At 46.3% G+C, this 21,410-nt stretch overlaps 1 protein-coding gene across 3 annotated transcripts in view; it reads left to right on the plus strand.

Annotated features, from left to right (window-relative positions):
- MCTS1 (MCTS1 re-initiation and release factor) overlaps positions 1–21,410 on the plus strand; it is an 87,989-nt gene that overhangs the window by 17,521 nt on the left and 49,058 nt on the right. For all 3 annotated transcript variants that reach the window (XM_085608107.1, XM_085608108.1, XM_085608109.1), the window contains exons 2-3: positions 3,067–3,219; positions 3,431–3,528. In XM_085608107.1, coding sequence (XP_085464233.1) covers positions 3,067–3,219; positions 3,431–3,528 — 251 coding nt within the window. The remainder of the gene's footprint in view (positions 1–3,066; positions 3,220–3,430; positions 3,529–21,410) is intronic.

The raw sequence follows: 21,410 nt of genomic DNA on the forward strand, positions 1-21,410 counted from the left end.
GAAACCAGACCCGTAAGCCATCGGGACTTTCCCTAGCTAGGATTATTGATTTCTCTCAAGAACTGCTATTCCTTAGGGGTTCATCCATGATGTCTTCCTTTACGTCAATGCTAGCATTCCTAAGCACCTTCCAGGTATAAATATACATTCCCTTACCTTGGCAAACCACGGCACGACTTGACTGCACGGTTCGCCACGGCAAGTTCGGAAGAGACCATATCCTGGCCTGACGCACTGACCAGATGCTGTCATCCTGCTCGCAGAGAATCCAGCTTCCAGTGTTCTGACTCCCTTCGCGGGGTGTTAGAGTTTGAGACCCGGAAAGAGATTTCTACCCCTCTCATTCTAAGGTATGGAGTAGACTAGAACCTCAAGTGACTCTTGGCATACAAACTTAGTGTATATACCATACTATAGAAAACCGCACCTACTTCTTACCTCGTACTACACTTAGGTTAGGTACACTGGGGTAGAACTATTTAGAAGCATCAGACGAGTACTCACTTTTTAGCCTGTGTTATGTATGTATATATGTCATAGCTAAGAGACCATGCTATTGCAGTATTATTTCTTCTTACTTCTTACGCTGTGCGTATTATATCTTGCTTACTGTCTGATTGTAACAACTCGTATCTCTTACACGAGAAACAAGACTGTTCAATAAATCCCTTTTATTGTAACTCTGAAGAAACGAAACATGCACGATTGACTGAGTGAAACTGTTATCTATTGTTTCCACGATTTCGACGCATTCCGATTCTAAGGGAAACAAAGTTGTCCTGTTTATGCGGTTGTCGGAAACTAATCCCTTCTTGTTTATTCGAGAAGTTTCTAGTGACCTCTGAGTTAGCTGGCACACACAAGTAATTAAGTTTAATGTACTCGATAGGAGCATACTGACCTTACTCCTATGCAAAAACTATAGTGTATATTATTCCAATGTGCAGAGCCTATAAGGGAAATAGGAACTACACTACAATGCCTGCAATCGGTGCTTAATTTGTAAGAAACAAAGTGGCACAGCCCTTGTCAGAAGGCTACTGCAGCTTGCACCACCCATTGCCTCTGCAAGTGCTGCCCTTGACAATATCAACACGACTAACCATCACACTCCTCCTACACGTGTGACAATCCGAACTACTCCAGGCCCCCAAAGATATAAGAATAGCCTGGGCGGCAGTTATTAGCTATTTTTAATATACATTGTATTAATAAACTGTTATCAGAACAAGCATTTGCAATGCAATAGGTCTCGCATTTACTCGAGTTTGAGTTATTGACATTTTAAATGACAATGCCTTTTTATTTTTGTTTTTAAAATATAAATAAGAGGCATTGTCATTTACAATGCCAATAGCTTAAACTTGCATAAAAGTGAGACCTATTGCATTGCAACACCTTAATGTGGTTATTTGCACACAAAAAAAGAAAAGCTGTCATACTTTTATACGGGTTCAATCTATGCGCAAAACTCAGCCTGTCTTTTCTCTTAAGGCAGGTTTGATAGTCTTGCTGTGTTCCTCAGTTGCATGTAAACAAATCATGCCCAGCTGGAGAATGATTCGTTTTGGGATAATGGCGCTCACAGCCCTTCTTAAACCTGGCCGCAACTGCACATGTGGGGGTTGGCTACGTCTATTGCTAAGGGTAGTTAGGAGATGGCCAATAAGTAGCCGTGAAACCACCGTGACATCGGATGCTTGCAAAACTCTAGTCTTGCAATTCAGCGCTCTATCTTTGCTGGGCGCTCCGGCTCAAAGACTCCCTTACACAATCGCTGCTGCTAAAGTGAGTGGACCACGCTGCAAATTAATTAAATAAACAAGCACGGCCGCTAAAGTAAGCAGGCCACGCTGCAAATGAATTAAACAAGCGCCGCTGCTAAAGTGAAAGCGGACCGCGCTGCAAATAAAAATTAAACAAAATAGTGCTTACAGACAAGATAAAGCAGACCGTGTAACACCACCAGTAAAAGATCCAGTGCATACTGTACTACAGCTTGCCTCGCAAAGCGAGTAGTGCATGCGCGCTGCCGCTAGGCTCGTCCTAAAATCAGTGCCACCATGTGGCAGACTGTCATGAGTGCCGGTTTTGACTAACCACCGGCGCAAATTAGGAACTGCCTGGAATCTGGTGCTTGTGGTTTTACTTGTCACATTATGCGTGTATACATTTTGTATGAGTCTATGCATTAAGCGTCCACATATGACCCAGCATGTCTAGAACTATTGCTACATGTTTTTGTCAGTCATTAGTAAACAAGATTCTACTAATCAAATTACAGATGCAGAAGATGGCAAATGGCTGGTGTCCAATAAATGCGATTTTCTTAAACATTTGGGAAAGAAATGCGTTACATAGCAATGATTGAAAGTTTTTTTTTTTTTCTCACGTTGAGGTTTTTTCTTGCAGCACACTTAAGGTTCCTTTTTTTGAAGCTTGAAGTACATTTTTATTTTATTAAGCACATCTGTTTGAAAAAGGAGAGCAAAGTATAAATCAAGGAACTTCATAAATTATGAGGCAGCATTAATTACTTATTAAATTCGAATGATGGAAAAAGTAACCGGCCTCATTACAAATACGTGTTGCCTCTGTGACCAAGTTTCTGGTAACATTGAACTTATGTAAAAGTACCACAGTCTTACTGCCTTTTATTAATAATTACATGAGACTGTGGGGGCCCACATAAATGACCCTCAACACTTGTTTAATCTTATTAAAAAGGGGGTGGGTATGCCATGTGTTGAAAATACCTTATTACCCAATGCTTGCTCTTCTCTAATCATACATTGACTGTCTGATAACATTTGCTAATGACGCCTGAGGCTCATGAGGATTCTGGCCTTTATCCTTTGTGCAGTGCTGCGTGCCATCTTCAGCTAAAAAATCATGAATTTGTAAATTTACTAGCATTTCGATAAAGGAACCAAGATGGTTCCTTGAATCTTGGCACAGCCATGTCTATGATAATTAGCGTAAAGAGTTTATATTATCCACAGGTCAATAGTGCTGTATAGCTATTGCTTTTGATAATCTCAAGCTTAACTTATTTTTTTGTTGCAGATTTGATGAAAAAGAAAATGTGTCCAACTGCATTCAGTTGAAAACGTCCGTCATAAAGGGCATAAAGAATCAACTTATAGATCAGTTTAAAGGAATTGACCCATGGCTTAACCAAATTATGCCAAAGAAGGACCCTGTTAAAATAGTGAGATGGTAAGTTCCATTTGTATCCTCTGTTGCTGCTAATCTTGTGCATGTTTGAGTTGGTAGTAACTTTAATTCAGTCTGTCTAAGATTTCTGAGTAATAAACATTGAAGTTCTATTCTTCGGCATGTAGCCTTTTTGTATTCGCTTTTTGTATTAAGACCTAAACGGGTATAATTTAACACTTTTTTTTCTTTGTCTTTTGCATTTTTTTTCCAGTCATGAACATATTGAGATATTAACAGTAAATGGAGAGTTGCTTTTCTTCAGACAAAGGGAAGGGCCGTTTTATCCAACACTGAGATTACTACACAAATGTAAGTTTTGTTGGCCTGGAGGGATGTATTGAAGGATAAGAACACAAGAGATTAAACTGGAAGAAAGTGTGGAATGTTTAATGCTCTCGTTCTACAGAAAAGACATTTTTGGGTTACAGTGTTGGCTTAAAATGTGTAAATCTGACTTTGTGTGTATTTTGTATATCTAAATTTACATCTGAAGATATATACATGCATACAAACTCAGATTTAAACTCCAACTATGCAATGAGTTGAACGCTTTCTTCATCGAAAATTCAGATGATAAAAAATTGTATCCCGGTTGGCCTTCTTACCAGTGCTAGCCCCTCGGAAGATATGGAAGTAATAAAACTCACAGCACTTCTGGCAGCCACAAAAAATGGTCTCTGAAGCTGATGACTAGGGGGGAGGGGAGGCGTGGCCACGCAAGCTTCCGATATGGCCGCTTGCTGCTGAAGCAACGACTCCGGCATTACCCCTGAAATGCCCAGCTGTCCAGACCTGTTTGTGCCGCACTAGTACGTAGGGGGGGGGACCTTGCACCGATCGCTCCAACTTTGAGAAGATACGGAGCCGGCGTTCCTGATATTCAGCGGAGATGTCAGACAGCCGTGGCGAGCTGTGAGGCGTTTCCCTGGGCGTTGTGTGAGATGAGCTCCGCTGTGAGACCGTATCAGGGACAGGGCCCATCGGTCTGCCTACAGCGCTGCTGAGGGTGGGTGCGAGAGCGCGCTGAGGGGGGGCGTCCCGGTTTCCCGCTTCCTTGGATTGCCTTGGCTGACTGCCCAGCTGCCCCCTCTCTCTCTCCCATCTTGAGGGGCCTTCCGGGGCACTTGAGCTACCGCCACTACAGCACGATTGGCTTGAGTAACAGGTTCCTGCTGCCTCGTCTGGGCCTTCACCATCGTCGCTACAGGGGGGGAGCGCAGTCAATTCAATAAAAGCTTTATTCGGAAGCAAGGCACATCCATAAAAGCAAGGTACAAATACAACAAATACAGCAAGTTAATAAAGTTCATGTAATGACGTTGCCTACAAAAATCTAACGAGCCAGTCCCTTTCGGGATAAAAATGATTGATCACAGGGAAAGCTGAGCAGGTCCGAAGTAAGTGGGAACTTGATTGTCAGCAAAATTTGTAGATAAAATATGAAAGGTAGTTATAAAACATTGATATTTGTGTTTTATGAGATTTGTTGACATATAACTAGCAGTCAGAACGACTGGATGTTTAGTGCTTAAAGATTTGATCTGTGCCTTATACAAAGTTTTAAGAACCTAGCAATATTAAAACAAATTGCAGGAGACTCCAGCATTTGAAGAGCCAATAATGCTGGACGGCATTCGCGCATTAACAGTTGATTCAAAACAGGTTTCAGCCACCGTTTTCTAGGTTCAGTAAAATATTTACAAAAAAAAGTAACATGCAAAAGGGACTGTAGAGAAAGATCGTCACAGGGACATGTGGGAAGAACCCTTGACCAGTCATTTGGGTTGGGAAAGTTAATTAATCGGTGGAAGTTGTTAAATCTGAATCTGGTAAGTAGGAAAACATCGTAAATTGGAAAACAAGAGGACAAATAAGGCTCAATTTTAAAAGAAGTTTGGATTAATATGGAATGCTGAACAGAAGGTTTGTTTGCTTCTGTTGTTAACCGGAGATTATCAAGATGTTTTAGACATTCCGCCTTGAGTGATTTGCGGGAAAGTCTTAGCATGTCATGTGGTGCAGAGTAGAAATTAGGGTAACCCAAGTCATTGAGGAAGTTGCGGACGTAATTTAGCCAGGGAAGTTTTTCAGAATGGTCCAACTTTTGACAATCAGTAATGATTTCTTTGGTTAAAGACGTCTTGTCTGAGGTCCAGATGCGGTGCCACAGGAGAATTGGTTGTAGTCGGATGAGGTCGGTGATGAATGGCATTCCAAGTTCTTGGTGGCAGGCGTAGGTAGGTGAGGAATGGGGGAGTGATAGTAAATATCTTATAAAGGAGTTTTCTGTTTTTTGGATGGAATCTACTCGGGCATGACCCCAGATACCCGCACCATAGATGGCAGTTGTGATACATTTTGGGCGGTAAATTTCCAGGATTTCTTTCGGGGATCTCTTTCCGAGTCTCTGGGTAAAGGACACTAGAGCCATTGTGGCCTTTAAGAACTGGTGGTTTCTCGACTCATTTGCATCCTGGGACCGGTTTCGGGTTCATAACCCTCATCAGCCAGGCTATCTTGAATCCAGTGACAAAGTGAGCAAGGGACCCACGTCTGGGCCCGCGTCTCAAACGCTCCGTCCATCATCCCCTTTGGTATCGCTTTGTTTGCCCTAAGTTGGCAGGGTATGCCCAGACGTGGGTCCCTTGCTCACTTTGCCACTGGATTCATGATACCCGAAACCAGTCCCAGGATGCTTGTTTCCGGTCCAGGGAAGACCTGCCTTGGCAGTTCGGGCGGGACTGTTCCCATGAGGCACAGGGTCAGACTGATTTGCATATGGCCATGTCTGAACTGGGGTGGTGGAGTGAGCTAAAGAATGATGATGGATTAAACCCAGATCGGTTGACTGGTGTTTGAGTGTTTGATTTGCTCAAACGCTCCGTCCATCATCCCCTTTGGTATCTACTTTAGATGTAGTGGAGGCCTGCGTATCAGACATTGAGGATAGCTCGGCGCAGTCTCTGAAGCGCCTGGACAGAATGGAACGAATCCTGAAGGAGGTCCCAAATAAGAACGAGGATTTGGAGGCGCGAAGTCAGCGCAACAACATTCACATTTTGGGCGTACCGGAGACTGCTACGGTGGGCAGAATGGATATTTTTGTGGAACAATTGCCATCGGATTTGTTCGTAAGGGAGGCCTTCACCCCAGAATTTGTAATTGAGTGTGCGCACAGATCCCTTGGGCCTAGACTCAATCCTGGCTTGCCACCGAGGCCCATAATTGCGATGGTCATGAATTTCAGAGACCGAGATTCAATTTTGCGTCTGGCCCGGGAACGCGGTGACATTTGGCAAGGCTCCATACTCTTTCTTTCTAGACTTCACTGTTATGGTGCAGGATGCACGCCACAAGTTCAACGGAACTATAGCAGTTGCGCTGGGGGCGTTGCTCTTCTCATTTGCAAAAGGCTCCCCTTTAGCCCTGGTTAAGTGGCGGTGCGGGCCGGTTCCTTATTGTCACGGGCATGCTCGTGGGTCATTTCATTGCTTTAGTGGGCGTATATGGCCCGAACGTTGATGCTCCAGATTTTTTTCACTCGCTACATACACAGTTGATTAAGCTTGAACCTACTCTGTCATGGGTGGGGACTTCAATTTATTATTGGATCCTAGATTAGACGGTAGCTCCATGTCCCCTGACTCCAAACCACGATCCAGATGCGCGCTGCAAGAGATTTGTACACCGCTTTCATTGATAGACATTTGGCGGAAGCACAATCCTACTGATACGTCCTACACTCATTATTCTGGCTACCATAATACCTGGACTAGAATAGATTATAGGTTGGTCTCTCCGGGAATAGTCTGCTGGTTTAGAAACCTTGAGACCTTACCACGGACATATTCAGACCATTCCCTGGTAATTCTTCATTTGTCGGTTCCCCGTCCGGAGGGTTTTGAGCGGCAGTGGTGGTTTCCAGGTAGGGCGGTGCAGGAAGAGGTCTTCAATGAGGAGGTCCGAGAGGCCATTGAGGATTATTTTACTATAAATACTGGATCTGTAGATACTCGTGCGGTCCTATGGGAAGGTATCTGCTTTGCTAAAAGTGCTGGCGTCCTAAAAGATTTGCGCAACACGCTGGCCCGAATTGAACGGGATATCTCTGCAGTGGATTCTGAATTACTCCTGAATGCCACGGTAGATGCCCCCCTCCCCCCTCCCTTCCGGTCAGCCGGTGACCTCCACATCCGAAATCCAAGACACTTTTGTTGCTTATTTTAATACGTCGTACAGTTCCAAGATTGGACAAGACCTTGAGGATCAGGAAAATTCTTGGCCGAGCCCATATCCGAGGCAGATGTGATGGGGGCAATAGAAGCACTCCGCGGCTCCTCTGCCCCTGGGTTGGACGGATTTACAGGTGACTTTTATAAAGCGTACAAAGATATCCTGGCACCCCAGTTGATCGAAGTGTATGCAGAGGCTCTGGAGAGACAGGTACTTCCTCCCACGCTTCGGGAGGCCGTCATTCTTCTTCCCAAGCCTGGCAAGGACCCCTCACTCTGCAGCTCCTATAGACCCCTTTCGTTATTGAACTTAGATTACAAAATATTGGTTTTAGATCCTGGCCAGTAGGCTCTCTCAACTAATGGAATTCATTATATTCCCGGCACAGTCTGGATTTGTCCCTCACCGTTCCACTTCTCACAATCTTTGGACCCTCTTCACGGTCCTTCACAGAATTGATCCAAAGGTCCCGGCCGCGGCTGTCCTATTGGATGCCGAAAAGGCCTTTGACTCTTTAGAGTGGCCCTTTTTTCTTTCAGTGATGCGTCGTATGGGGATGCCACTGGGATTCGTGGCTATTACCGCTCTGTTGTATACCAACCCAACGGCTAGACTCCGTATAAATGGTACGATATTGCCCCCCCCCCCCCCCCCCCTTTTCTTTATCGCGCGGCACAAGACAGGGCTGTCCTCTCTCCCCTCTTTTATTTATATTAGCTATGGACCCACCGATCAGGCATTTTCAACAAAGACCTTTACAACGAGGTCTACAATTTAAAACAGGACCTCTGTTGGTCTCACTGTATGCAGATGACACCATTTTGTACGTTCGTCACCCACAAGACAATCTAGAACCAATTTTAAGGGAAATTCTACGGTTTGGACGCTTCTCAGGACTAGACATCGAATGGCACATCTGTTATTTTCCCACTAACGGAGAGCACCTCTCCCTGGGGACTGCGGGTTTCCTTTGCAGTGGTGCCACGACTTTTGGACAGGCAGTACACAGCTTGGAGGCACAGGTGGAACGCTGGCTGCACTTTCCGCTATCAATGGCAGGCAGGTTCGCCATAATTAAAATGAGAGTTCTTCCCAAATTTTTGTACTTATTTAATAACATTCCTATTCCTCTTACTAAGGTTTTCTTTATACAACTGCGCACACATCTGATAAGATTGGTTTGGGGAGGAAAGAGGCTTTGTGTCCGTTGGCAGGTACTTACTCTTCCAAGTGACAGAGGGGGTTACGGAGTTCCTGATCCTTACCTATATTTGGTGGCCCAGTGCAGCTATGCCTATGCGTGGTATCATCCAGATGCCCGCATTCCATTTCTGAAACCGGTGACCGACTTTGTACCCCCCCCCCCCCCCCCCCCCCCCTGGAAACTGCACTCGGTGTTGCCAAAAGGCATACCCAGAGACCCACGTGACATACAAACCGTTTCTACTACTAGCTGGCCGTGGGACAGATTGCGGAGGCTCCTAGGGTTTACCATAATGTATTCGCCGGCTCTGCCGCTTCCTAATCCCCTCTGGCTCCCTATCAGACGATGCACTGGTACAGCGCACCTTAACCAAGTTTAACATTACAAAAGTAGGGGATCTATACCCTGACGGTCACGTTTTCTCCATGTCAGAAGAGACCAGATTTCAAGATAGATCTTTTATGGATTCCTTTGTGTTACAACGCATCCGTTCTGCATTGAGAACAGCGCTACGCACTTATCTGATTGCACCTGACTCCATGGCCCCGTTGACCTTGATTATTGAGAGTGATGCGGGCACGCACTTAATTTCCAAAATGTATAGGTCATGCTCCAGTCTGCGACCAGTGACCGATGTTAAAATACGCATTGAATGGGAACAGGATCTAGGCCGCCCTATTACAGACCCTCAATGGGAAAAGTGCTGCAAGGTAACAAGAGAAGTATCCCTAAATAACAACCACAAACTTATCCACTTTAAATTTCTCAGCCGCCTGTATCACACGCCTGCCATGGTGCATACAATTGATCCCAGCAGACCCCATCACTGTTGGAAATGTTCCGCACCACACGCGGACTTTGCCCACCTTACATGGATATGCCCCCAAATACAAACATACTGAGAGTAAATTCATAATACATTAGGAGATACGATAGGGCTAGCACTTATTCCCACTCCGGAAATTGCATTAATGGGCTACACAATTTCCCCAAAAAGGTCAGGAGATTTGCAGCACTAGGGTTATTAGCTAAACGGGAAATGGCGTTGCTATTGGGCCAATGCACTGTACCTACTCTTCAGCGATCGCTACGTAGTATGGCCTATTGTAATATTAATTGTGATTTATATTCTTCCTTAATGCCGAGTTCGTCGTGCCCCAAGGACATATGGGCCCTTACAAAGCATATATTGAACGTGAGCGTCTAAAATCTGCTTCCCAGGTTGAAAATGGGATAGTACCAGAGGGAGTGGGGTGAATGTATGGATATCTAAATGTTTGTTATATTTCAATTTTTTTTTCCTCTGTGGTACTTGTTAGGGTGTCCCCTAACTTATAGGCTTCTTTTGTAACCTTTTTTTTTTATTTTATTTTTTTATCCTGCTAGAACAAGGTCTAGGTATGGGTGGCCCTTGCGGCTTGTGGAGTTGGGGAGGGAGGGCAGGTGGGTCTGACCTGATTTAAAATTGCTACTGTAACCGTTTCAACTACCTATGCGAATGAGCCACATTGTATGACAATGCATGTTAGTGACAAAGGTTATGTGTATTTCTTTTGATCAATGTACCACTTTGACACATTTGTGTATAAGATATATAAGGAAATTTGAAAAAAAAACATAATTAAAAAGAAAAAATCCTGCTCCCCTAATGATATCTGCCCCCTTGGATCCAAACAATTGTCTTCTTGGATTTCCCTGACCCCGTGATCTCCTTGCTCAATCTATCCTTAAGTCAGAGCAAGGTCCCTTTATACCTTTACGGAAGCGGTAGTCGTCCCACTACTGAAAAAAACCTAGGGAAGATTAATCTGTTTTGAAGAACTACCGCCCGTCTCCTTGGTTCCTTACCTAGCCAAGATGCTGAAAACTCACCGCCTAATATTTTTGCTCTTTTCTAGAATACTGTACCTTCCTTGACTCTCACCAGGTGGGTTTTCGACCCACTCATTCTACAGAACCTGTAATACTATCTGTAGTGGATGATATGAGAGAGGAAGCTGACAAAATGCATTAGTCCTTCTGGACCTTTGACACAGTGGCTCATGACATCTTAATCGACTGTGTCGAGGCCGCACTTCTGCAGGGATCAGCACTAGAGTGGATGAAATCCTTCCTCTCAGACCGATTTCTGTCGGTTTGCCTACTCCCTTTTTGTTCATCCAAGATCAGACTTGACTGTGGAGTACCCCAGGGCTCCTCTTTGTCCCCCATATTATTCAGTCTTTCCACCCGCCCATTGGTACAAACTCTACAGAGGCGTAGGGTGAAAGTATAGAACTCAAACAACATGCAGCCACTTTTTGACATAGATTTCTCGCAGGAATATATATCTATATATATATCTATCCTTTTTAAAGCACTATGCCCTACATCCGTGACTGGGTGAACTGTCATCAGCTGAAGCTGAACTCCTATGAAACTGAGATTGCGGACCAAAAATAAATTGCATAGTTGGATTCCCTCTCTGGTCATTGGAGATGAGTTCCCCTCCTAAGCAGTTGGATTCTAGTCTATGAAGACCTTTCATTGAAGCCCCAGATAGGTGCAATGACTTGTTCCTTCCCCCTCTCTTTCCCCCCCCCCCCCCCCCCCCCCCCCCCCCACCCCAAACTTCGAAAAGGAGAAAGAGAAAGAAAATGAGAATTCTCCATCTAGGCTATCATTTAGCTCATTATTGCCCTGGTCATGTCCTGAATTGACCATGCTAACTCTGTCTGGGCCTTCCCAAGGGCTTGAGTTAGAGGCTCCAGCTGATCTAAAGCTAAGGAGCTAGATTAGTCTGGTGTCGTCTTAGATTTTGCCACACCAAACCTCTGTTGGTAAAATTACATTGGGCTCCCTGTTGCTCAGACAACCCTTTTCACAACTCTAGACGGTAAAAGCCCAACTTTTGTCACATCTGGAATTGTATCCCAAAGCGCAATCTTCGGTCTGCCTGCCAAAACCTATTTAAGGTCCCTAAATTTCACAAGAAGTGACAGGGTTGAACCAGGTTTTGCCATGCTTGCTCCTGGTGTCTGGAATTCCCTCCCTTCCCCCCCCCCCCCCCCCCCCCCCCTCCCCCAACATCAGAGCCACAACCTCCTATACGAGCTTTAGATCTTTATTAAAAACCTCGCTCTACAAACATGCGTACTGGTACGTTTTTGAGTCTACATTGCCTCCGTGCTCTTCTAGCACCATGAAACCTTTTTGGTGTACGTGCTCTTTATAAATATGCTGTAAAATAACATCCCAAAGTGGCAGACCCTGTTAAAAATAAAAGATTCTTTTTTTCCATGTGATTCCCAGATCCACCTATGGAATATATATAATACTTTTTTTATTTTTTTTATTATAATATCTGATTTGGAGACTTAAATCCAGATCTGTGGATCCTCTAATTCTTTCTGGCAGCAAATGAGCAACTCCTGCAAAATTGCAGGATGCAGTGCTGAAGCACAGATTTTGTAGTCACAGCTTACTGCATGTGACCTATAACCAAACCATACCCAAAACGCCATGTGCGTTCGGATTGGAGGGAGAGTGGCCAAATAGTTCTGTGCTAGGCCACGGTTCATGCATTCTGGGGGCAGGGTGTGGATTTATTCTTATTTAGATTTCAGAATGGAATATAAGAGCATGATCGTTGGATGCATCATATATAAAAAAGAAACTAACTATACACCTTTCTTAATGGTAAGTTTATGTTTTTTATTCACATAAAACATTAATGGAAGTTTAAAAAAAAAACTCTAATTCCCCATGTTATGAGTAAGAAACGAACCCAAAAAGCCACTGAAATTAGCTGGTTATGCTTATTCTATGACCATAACTCTCCAAACTCCTCCTCTTCCCCCCCCCCCCCCCCCCCACCCCAGTGCACTGCTCGTTACTGCACTCCTAAAGGTACAGATAACATTCTTGATCACTTGACTGGTGACACAAAACCTCAACTAACCATTTGTATAATTGATGACCTCACTTATGACGGCAGTGTAGCCATCCTGCTGATGAAATGAGGAGAAAGTGATGCTGATGGGAGAGCTATTTTTAGATCTCGCCTAAGACTGTTTGTGTTGGCTCTTGAGAGACATTATTTTTTCTAAAATTGGGTTGATTGCTTACCATTGGCAGATTTATTTGCCACTCTTGCTTGTTCCATATTGGTCAGCTGCCATAGGCTTCCTTTCTCTTTTTTGTGCTTGGCCCTTCCTTGGAACAGTTCATACCCAAGGACCCTGACCATTATTGGGTTCCCTTGTTTGTCTAAAAAATATGGCCCTTCCTTGAAGCGTGGACTCATTGCTTGTGTTCTTCCACTGTTCATTTTTGGGCCCTACTTTTTTTTTGTGTTTAAGCACTCTACCAAAGTGCGTCTTTATCAGTTGTCTCTAGTCTGTCTTACACCGGTCCTTCCTCCATTATCTGTGTTGAACCTTCAGTTGTCCATGTTGCCCACTCCCCTTCCTTGTCCTTGTTGCTCTTCCATGGCCCTCCGTCCTTCCGTTTTCCGTCCTGCATTTCCACTTCCAGTCCCCCATTCAATGTTGCACCTGCCCTCCCTACATTGTCAGTGTTGCCCCTGTCCCCTCCCCAACCTCAGTTGTCATTGTTGACTTTGCCACCTGCCATAGCAAAACAAAATGGCAGCATCATAGTGCTTTTCCCCCCCACGCCTTTCATTGTATGCCCTCCCTCTTTGTTGCCTCCCACTCTGCCATCACTCCCACGAGCAATAAAAAACAAGCAATGCAATCGGTCTCGCATTTGCGCGAGTTTGAGCTATTGGCATTGTAAATAACCATGTTAAAAAAAAAAAAAACCTGCAAGCAGTGTGCAAACACACATTGTACTTGTAGTCTTTGCTTACGAGAAGCAAGGCAGGCTGTAAAAAAAGTGCAGTTACTGCCAGCTGTGCTTCTTGGAAGCAACGACTGTAAGCACAAAGTGCATGTTTTCTGCACCGCTTGCCGGTTCTGAAAAACAAATAAAAGGCATTGCCATTTACAATGCCAATAGCTCAAACTCTGGCAAATGCTGGTTTTATTTCAAGTTACTTGTGTTGGTATGAGGTGTACCAATGCTTATACTGCGGTCTTCTAGGCAGTGCTCTGTGCACTAGCACTTTTATTTTTTTTATTACCAAATTGGCACTGACCCGATTCCTTTATTTATCTCGAATGTCTCAAGGCATGGATTTCAAAGCCAACTGCAGGGATGGCCCTTTCACTCGGCTGAGTAGCGGTGTCATGTTGTACAAGCACTAGACACAGACATCGGTCCAGCATGCATCTGGGGTGCGATTCAAGCAGAATAAAATAGTTTTCCTGTGCACGAGCAAGACCTGTCAACTATTGATGTGCGTGTTGGGTGTTTTACTGCTGCACCTGTAAACCACGCACTCCCACGCCCTTCTCAAAACACTGGCTTCTTTTAAGATGTACAGGTGCAATACACCAGGGGAAAGAAGTGTGTGTATATTGGACAGCAAGGATTACTGACTAGGTTGTGGTTCACACATGCAATTTGCAAACAATGTAACTTCATCGCAGGAAATGCAGAATACAGTCAAAAGGAAGTCCCACACCACAGAAGAATATTTATGATGAACTGGGCTCGAAAACATCGGTAATAAAAGACTAGGTTACGCAGCAGTGATGTTTCCCTGGCTGGTGAAAGATTAAGCAAAATCATAACTGGGAGTGTTAAAAGGAAAGCCTTTTATTGCAGCTGGATACTCGAGAAACGCTTTATAGGTAAAAGCGAGAGACTGCCTAATAAGATGCTGCTGCGCAAGACACAAGTAGTTATTCCCACACGGAAGTTAGGAGAATGAGCCGGACAAATAAGAAATCACCCGCCAGTACCAGTCCTGTAGTCATCGCACCGGTAAAGAGCAAGCAATGCTACACAGCAAGCAGGATTGGGTTCAAGAGACCTCCCACCGCACTCATGCTGACGTCACACAAACTTCTCTTAAAAAGGAGGAGAATCGCAACATCCCTTAAAGGGGAGTGAATACATACAACCCCCACCCCTCCAAAGGGTAGGAGAACCAACTCTCCTTAAAGGGAGAGAGATCTACAACACAAGAGAAATGTATGTTTTATATTTCTCAATTAGCCACATGATATTTTTAAATTGACAACCTGCCAATAAAATGCAATCTAAAGCCCCTGTAAATGAAAAGTGAGCCTCGGAACCAACGTTAAGTTAGTAGTGTACTAAGACACCCTTTTAAGGTAGGCATCTAGCACGTGATGTACATACAACACAAAGCGAGCGGAAAGACTCGCGATAGGCGTAAGCATTGGACTCTTAACCCCTTCAGTGCCCATGACGAGCTGGACTCGTCATGGGCTGCGGTGGCGCTGTGCCCATGACGAGTCCAGCTCGTCATGAACTCCGCCCGCTAATACAAAGCGCGGCACTGGGCGGGGAAAGGGGCGGGCATGCAAGGGGTTAAAGGAGGATATTACTTCCAAATGCATCACAGAAAACAAAACGGTGATGAAAGAAATAAGATGGAGGCTCAAGTTTAGCTAAAAAAAATAAACTATTAGAATCTGACAGAGAAAAGATAAAGAAGGCCATGGTTGTAAAAACATGAGTGCTTACCAGGGACAAGTTCCGGCGTCCCATGAGTGCTGTGAGCGGCAGCAAGCACCCTTTGTAAAAGTAAAAGCTTTCACAGCGCGCTGCTAATTGAAAGAAGCGGCCGCCATTGCTGGTGTCCTGCGAGTGCTGTGTGGTGTGGCAGCCACTCTGAGAGCGCATGGCGCGCTGCCATCACAAAGATTCGGTCAAGTTTTCTTTTGAAGTTACTTAGGTGGCATAGCTTACAGAGCTGCCGACCTTGTGCCTGGGTAACTGGGTTTGAGTCTCGGCGTCTGCGCTACAAAAAACATGCCAATCCAAATAAATTGAAGCTGGCTAATCCGAAACAAATGATGCAGAGCAATACAAAGTAAATCAGCAAATGCAAAGTCTGTTAGGCAAGAAGCTGCATCATGGCTGAAGTCAATCACAAAGGAGGGACTGAGTGCTTTTTAGATGGGTCCAGCATACATGCCCTAAAAATAATGAAGACACAAAAGGTATGCTGTTCCTAATATCGAGACAAGTGAAAACTGGTTTTATGTGGTCATGAAATGTAGAAGGATGAGGATTCCTCCTCGTGGAATATAGGGCCCTCACACACCCGGCAAGGTGTCATGCTTCATCATATGGGCTGCTCCTCGTCAGGTCGGCGCTACAATACCTGTCAGGCTCCCTATGAGGGACTCTTTGGTGGAGATCTTTTATTCCAAATGCCGTTTGGTGCCGTTTGGGTGAGGGGCCTAATTAGTGTAGATGAAAGTGTGGCGGTGTATAACCTGAGAGTCTTAACCTCCCCCCACTCTCTCTCTCCTCCCCCGAGGACAGATTGATACTTGACCCAATGATCCAAAAGGCCATATCCCTCACTTATAAAAAGCTGGTAAATAATCGGACCGACCCGATGCAGCTATTGTGTGAGGGATGGGAGTCAGACCTGGGAAGAATCGACGATGAAGACTGGCGTGACGCACTGGCCTCCCCTAAGGAAGTGGCCATCCCCATGAGACGTCTCATCCAGCTGAAAATCCTTCACACCGTTTATTTTGATGCTAAACTCCGTTTCAGATTGGGTAGACATCCTGATCCCCTTTGTCTACGACATTGCAACCAGACTGGCACCTTCTTTCACATACTATTGGACTGCCCACAAATCAAGCACTATTGGGATAAAGTCACGAAACAAATGGAAAGGACATGCGGCAAATCCCTAAAGCCAGCTCTGTCTTCTCAATATCTGGGAGTCTACTGACCTTCCCCAGGCACAGCAGGCGTGGGCATCGATGGGTTGGGCCATTGCAAAACGAAATATCGCACAGAAATAGGGGGTGAATACGAGCCCAAATTTGCGCGAATGGGCCAAGGACATGGATAGAGCAATGATTGCAGAGAAGGCTGTGTTCAAGAGTAGAGGGTGCCCCACGAAATGGGACCACAAATGGGGAGATGGAAAAAATATAGAGGGGGATATCAGCATCTCGCCTACCATTGAACTACGGCGTGAAAGACACTCTTTGATAGCTCACATAACTGATAATGATGGGCACCCACCTCTGCATCCCTAAGGTTGTTATATCCGCGTGTCCTTATTACGTTTGTATTTTATTGATAGGTATGACTCTCTTGCTTAATGATTCGTCACCCGGGTGGTTGGACAATACTCTGATTCAGTGAATTGACGGAACCTGTGATCATAGTCCTGTTATTGTAATGAATGTGGAGTCATGTATTATGGGCCCGGCTTTTGCTTTGACATTGCTCTGTACCAATATTATTTTGTTGGAAAAAAAATTGTTTAAAAAAAAAAAAAAGGAATGTTCGCTTAGCGTGTGTGAATCCCTCATCACCCAGGATATGTAGGAATACCATCTTTGGTGTGACAGAGGACAGTTAAGGGTCCGTCCTAGTGAGGACTCACTAAAGCTCCAGTATGGGTGAAGCATTGCACAGTCCCAGACAGTATGAAGGAAGTCTCCTTTCTCACCCCTCAACCATCCCACATCGTAAATATGACTGGGTTCGAGGCATGTGGGCTGCTGAATTCATATCTGTGCATAGATTGCCGCCTAGTGTTGGGTCCGGATGTTTGCACGTTGTTGTCCTGGAAGAGTCTTCGAAGTATCACGAGATAGGTGACTCCTTCCCTGGACTACAGTGCGCATGGGCATCCTCTCCATCCTTGGATTGTTTTTTTCCGCCATTGGGTTCGGATGTGCTTATCTTAGCTCAAGTTAGGAAAATTTAGTTTAAGGCCAAAAGGCCTTTAGTTTTCGTCGGTACTGTTCCCGCTCGGTATCGACTGCTTTCTTGCTTAGTTTAGAAACTTCTTCTAGTTTTTCGGATCCATCTAATCCGAACATCGACCTTACATCGACGATGGAATCGAGGACCCCATTCAAACGGTGTCCTGTATGCCACGCCAAATACCCACACATCGACGTCCACCCGGTATGCAACAAATGTCTCTCGCCGGATCATGACGAATCGAAATGTATGGCCTGTGCCCGATTCCGATCCAAGAAGACTCTCCGGAATCGACGGGCAGCGAGATTAGAAGCGCAGCAATCGGCACCGGCCCCGGCCAACATCTTCAGCACCGAGGACGAAGATGTTGAAAGCGTGGAAGAAGTAAACTCCAGCCCCGCTTCCGAACACGATTCCTGATCGGAAGACGCTGATGAAGCGCTTTTTCACAGGGAAGAAGCCGTCGACGAGTTAGGAGACTACGATGAGGCCTTTGGGGCCGAAGAAGATAGCTCTGGTGAAGAGCTGGGCCTACCCGTCGAAACGGAGGCCATCAAAGTGCGTCATTCTACGGCTCCGGTCAAGGGATCGCCTCCGGGCCTTACCCGAGATCAATCCCAAAGTTCTTCGGCCCCGCCTTCGGGCCCGGCCTCGAACATCCAGCACGAGCCATTATTACCGAAAAAGACTGGTTTCCCTTCAATGAAACCGAAACCATCGTCGCACCAGTTCCACCGAAACCAAAAGTGAAACTGGCAGTGGTCGGCTCGAAGACCTCCACTCCTTCGACGCCAGCACAGACCATCGGCTCCGAACGCACTAAGAGGGATTTCGGCGCCGAACTCGCTGCAGCAGATATCGGTACCGACCCGAAAAGGAAGGCCATCGGTCCCACAAAAGCGCCTCGGCCCCTGGCACCGAAGAAGTCGGCCCGACCACCAAAGTCAAAATGGCCGCTCCATCTGAGTCCACTTCGAAGACAGCGACACGCGTCAAGTCATCGGCTCCGACGACCGCTGATACCTCTCCTCGGATCGATGACCCTGTGGCTCCGAAGCAGTCGACGCCTACCTCTACGGAACCACTCCGGTCAACGTCGGGCCCCGACCCGAACAAGGCTCCAAAGGCACCCTCGGCACTAACCAACATCACTTTTGGTTTGCCGCCATCCACGGCGCCGAAGATGTTCGAGATCCGAACACGTGTCCGCCAGACAAAGTCCCCATCTACTGGACACTCTCCTACTGAGCCTTCACAGTCTCAATTCATCGACGCCGACACTGGCAGACTCATACTCCGAAAACGGAAGGTCACGCCAGAGCAGGCCTTGGACTCCTACAGAATCCCTCTGAAGCAGAAACTGCCAGCAGAGTCGGAACCGGTTCTATACGAACGCTTGCACACCCCCTATCAGGATCCCCAGTCCTTTTCTCCTATGCCCTCCGACACGGACGCAATGGAGGATTACAAAGGTGATGATACCACCTACCCTAGGGATATCGATCCTGAAGAGCAGCAGGACCCAGATCAAGCTTGGGATGACCCTACAGACCAGGGTGCCGCAACAGATACCCAGGACACGCAGCTTTACGGCGCAAAAACCTCTCCCACAGAGGACACTGCTGCTTTCAATGCCCTCATAGAACGTGCTGCAGCCAATCATGGAGTACAACTCCACTCTGACACAGTTGAGGAAGACTTCTTAGTGGACACTTTCGCCTCCTCAGAGAACTGTCAAAACTTTGCCCATGTTGAAAGGTGTTCTCAAGCCTGCAAAGGACATTTTCAAGGAAACAACCAGGGCACGGGTGCTAAACCCCAGGATTAAAAAAAAAAAATACAAACCTGCGCCCGGGGACCCTATGTACATTAGAGGTCAGTTACCTCTGGACTCCATGGTGGTTGCTAACGCTCGCAAACAAGCCCACTCGCAAACAGGTGATGCTCCTCCCCCAGACAAGGAGTCCAAAGTGCTGGAGACCTCAGGCAAGAGAATTGCAGCTCAAGCAGCAAACATCTGGCGCATTGCCAATACACAGGCCCTCCTGGCTCGCTATGATCGTTCACACTACGACACGCTAGAGTCACTACTCCAGCATCTGCCAGACGAATACAAAGAGGCAGCGGAGCTCCTCATCAGAGAGGGACAACTTCTTACCAACTCTCCATTAAGTGCGCACTAGATGCTGCCGACACAGCTGCAAGGGCGATAAACACCAGCGTCATGTTATGACGACACGCTTGGTTGAGAATCTCCGGACTCAAACCAGAGATTCAAAACAACATCCTGAATCAGCCAGTCAACCCCGACTACTTATTCGGCCCAGAAGTTGACACCACCTTAGAAAAAATAAAGGACACTGACACTGCGAAGTCAATGGGGGCTCTGCAAACGCAGACATTTCGTAGTGGCTCCTTTTGTCGCCCCGGGAATAGGGGAACAGCTAGAGGCCAGGGGTCACAGCAGCAATACACTAAAGGGGGCACACAGAGTACCTACGATAAAACCAACAGAGGTGGATATCGTGGCTCCAGCACCAAGGGCAGAGGTTGCGGTTACGGCAACACCAGGTCCTCACCCAAGAACAAACGGTGACGCCCTCTCTCTTCCCCCCCCGACCACATAACACCTGTCGGGGGGAGACTCCAGCGGTTCCTGTCCACGTGGAAAACCATCACCACAGACAGGTGGGTCAGGGATATTATCCAGCACGGTTACTGTCTCGAATTAACCTCCACTCCACCCACAATACCGCCAAAGCACCGTCCTATGTCCGCAGAGCACTTAGCATTATTGCAGCAGGAAGTGCTAAGTGTGCTGCAAAAAGGTGCAATAGAGGTCGTGCCCGTCAACCAGCAGGGGACAGGGGTGTACTCTCTGTACTTCCCAAAAAAGGACGGGTCGCTCAGACCTATACTAGACCTGAGACCCCTCAACCACTACATTCTGTCAGAGCATTTCCATATGCTCACCCTACAGCAGGTTCTCCCGCTGCTCAGCCAGGGAGACTTCCTAGCCACACTAGACCTCAAAGATGCGTACTTCCACATACCCATACACCCGTCACACAGGAAATATCTCAGGTTCACTATTCAGGGACAGCACTATCACTTCAAAGTCCTCCCCTTCGGCGTGAAACAGCACCCAGGGTTTTTACCAAGTGCCTAGCTACAGTGGCTGCACATCTACGGAGACAGCACATTCACGGAGACAGCACATTCACGTCTACCCTTACCTGGACGACTGGCTTGTTCAGGCAAAGTCAGCCCAGCAATGTGCCAGCCACATGTCCCTCACCATTCACCTTCTTCACAGTCTGGGATTCTCACTAAATTACCCAAAATCACATCTCCAACCCGCACACGTACGACAGTACCTGGGCGCGACCATAGACACTCTGGCAGCCACAGCTCAGCCAAATTTAGTGAGGATCAACAGCATGCAACTGCTGATCTCAAAGTTCAAACCTCAACACTCCCTTCCTGCGCGAGTGTTCATGCAGTTGATAGGCATGATGGCCTCCTGCATTTTCATAGTCCCGCACGCAAGACTACATATGCGCCCGCTTCAGGAGTGCTTGGCACGTCAATGGAATCAGGCTCACGGGCAATTAAAAGACCTAGTGTTGGTGAGCGGTCGGGCATACAACTCTCTGCATTGGTGGAATCCACAAAACCTTTGCAAGGGCCGACCATTCCAAGAGCCTATTCCACAAATAATACTGACAGCGGACGCCTCTCTCCAGGGATGGGGAGCTCATGTACTCAGTTACACAGTGCAGGGACTATGGACGACACAGCAAAAGAAGATGCACATCAACATTCTGGAACTGATGGCAATCTTCCTAGCCATGAAGGCATTCAAATTACACTTGTGCAACAAAGTCGTGTTGATCCGGACGGACAACATAACTGCCATGTACTACATACA

The sequence above is a fragment of the Triturus cristatus genome, chromosome 5_2 (genome assembly GCF_964204655.1).
Source record: "Triturus cristatus chromosome 5_2, aTriCri1.1, whole genome shotgun sequence".
NCBI lineage: Eukaryota > Metazoa > Chordata > Amphibia > Caudata > Salamandridae > Triturus > Triturus cristatus.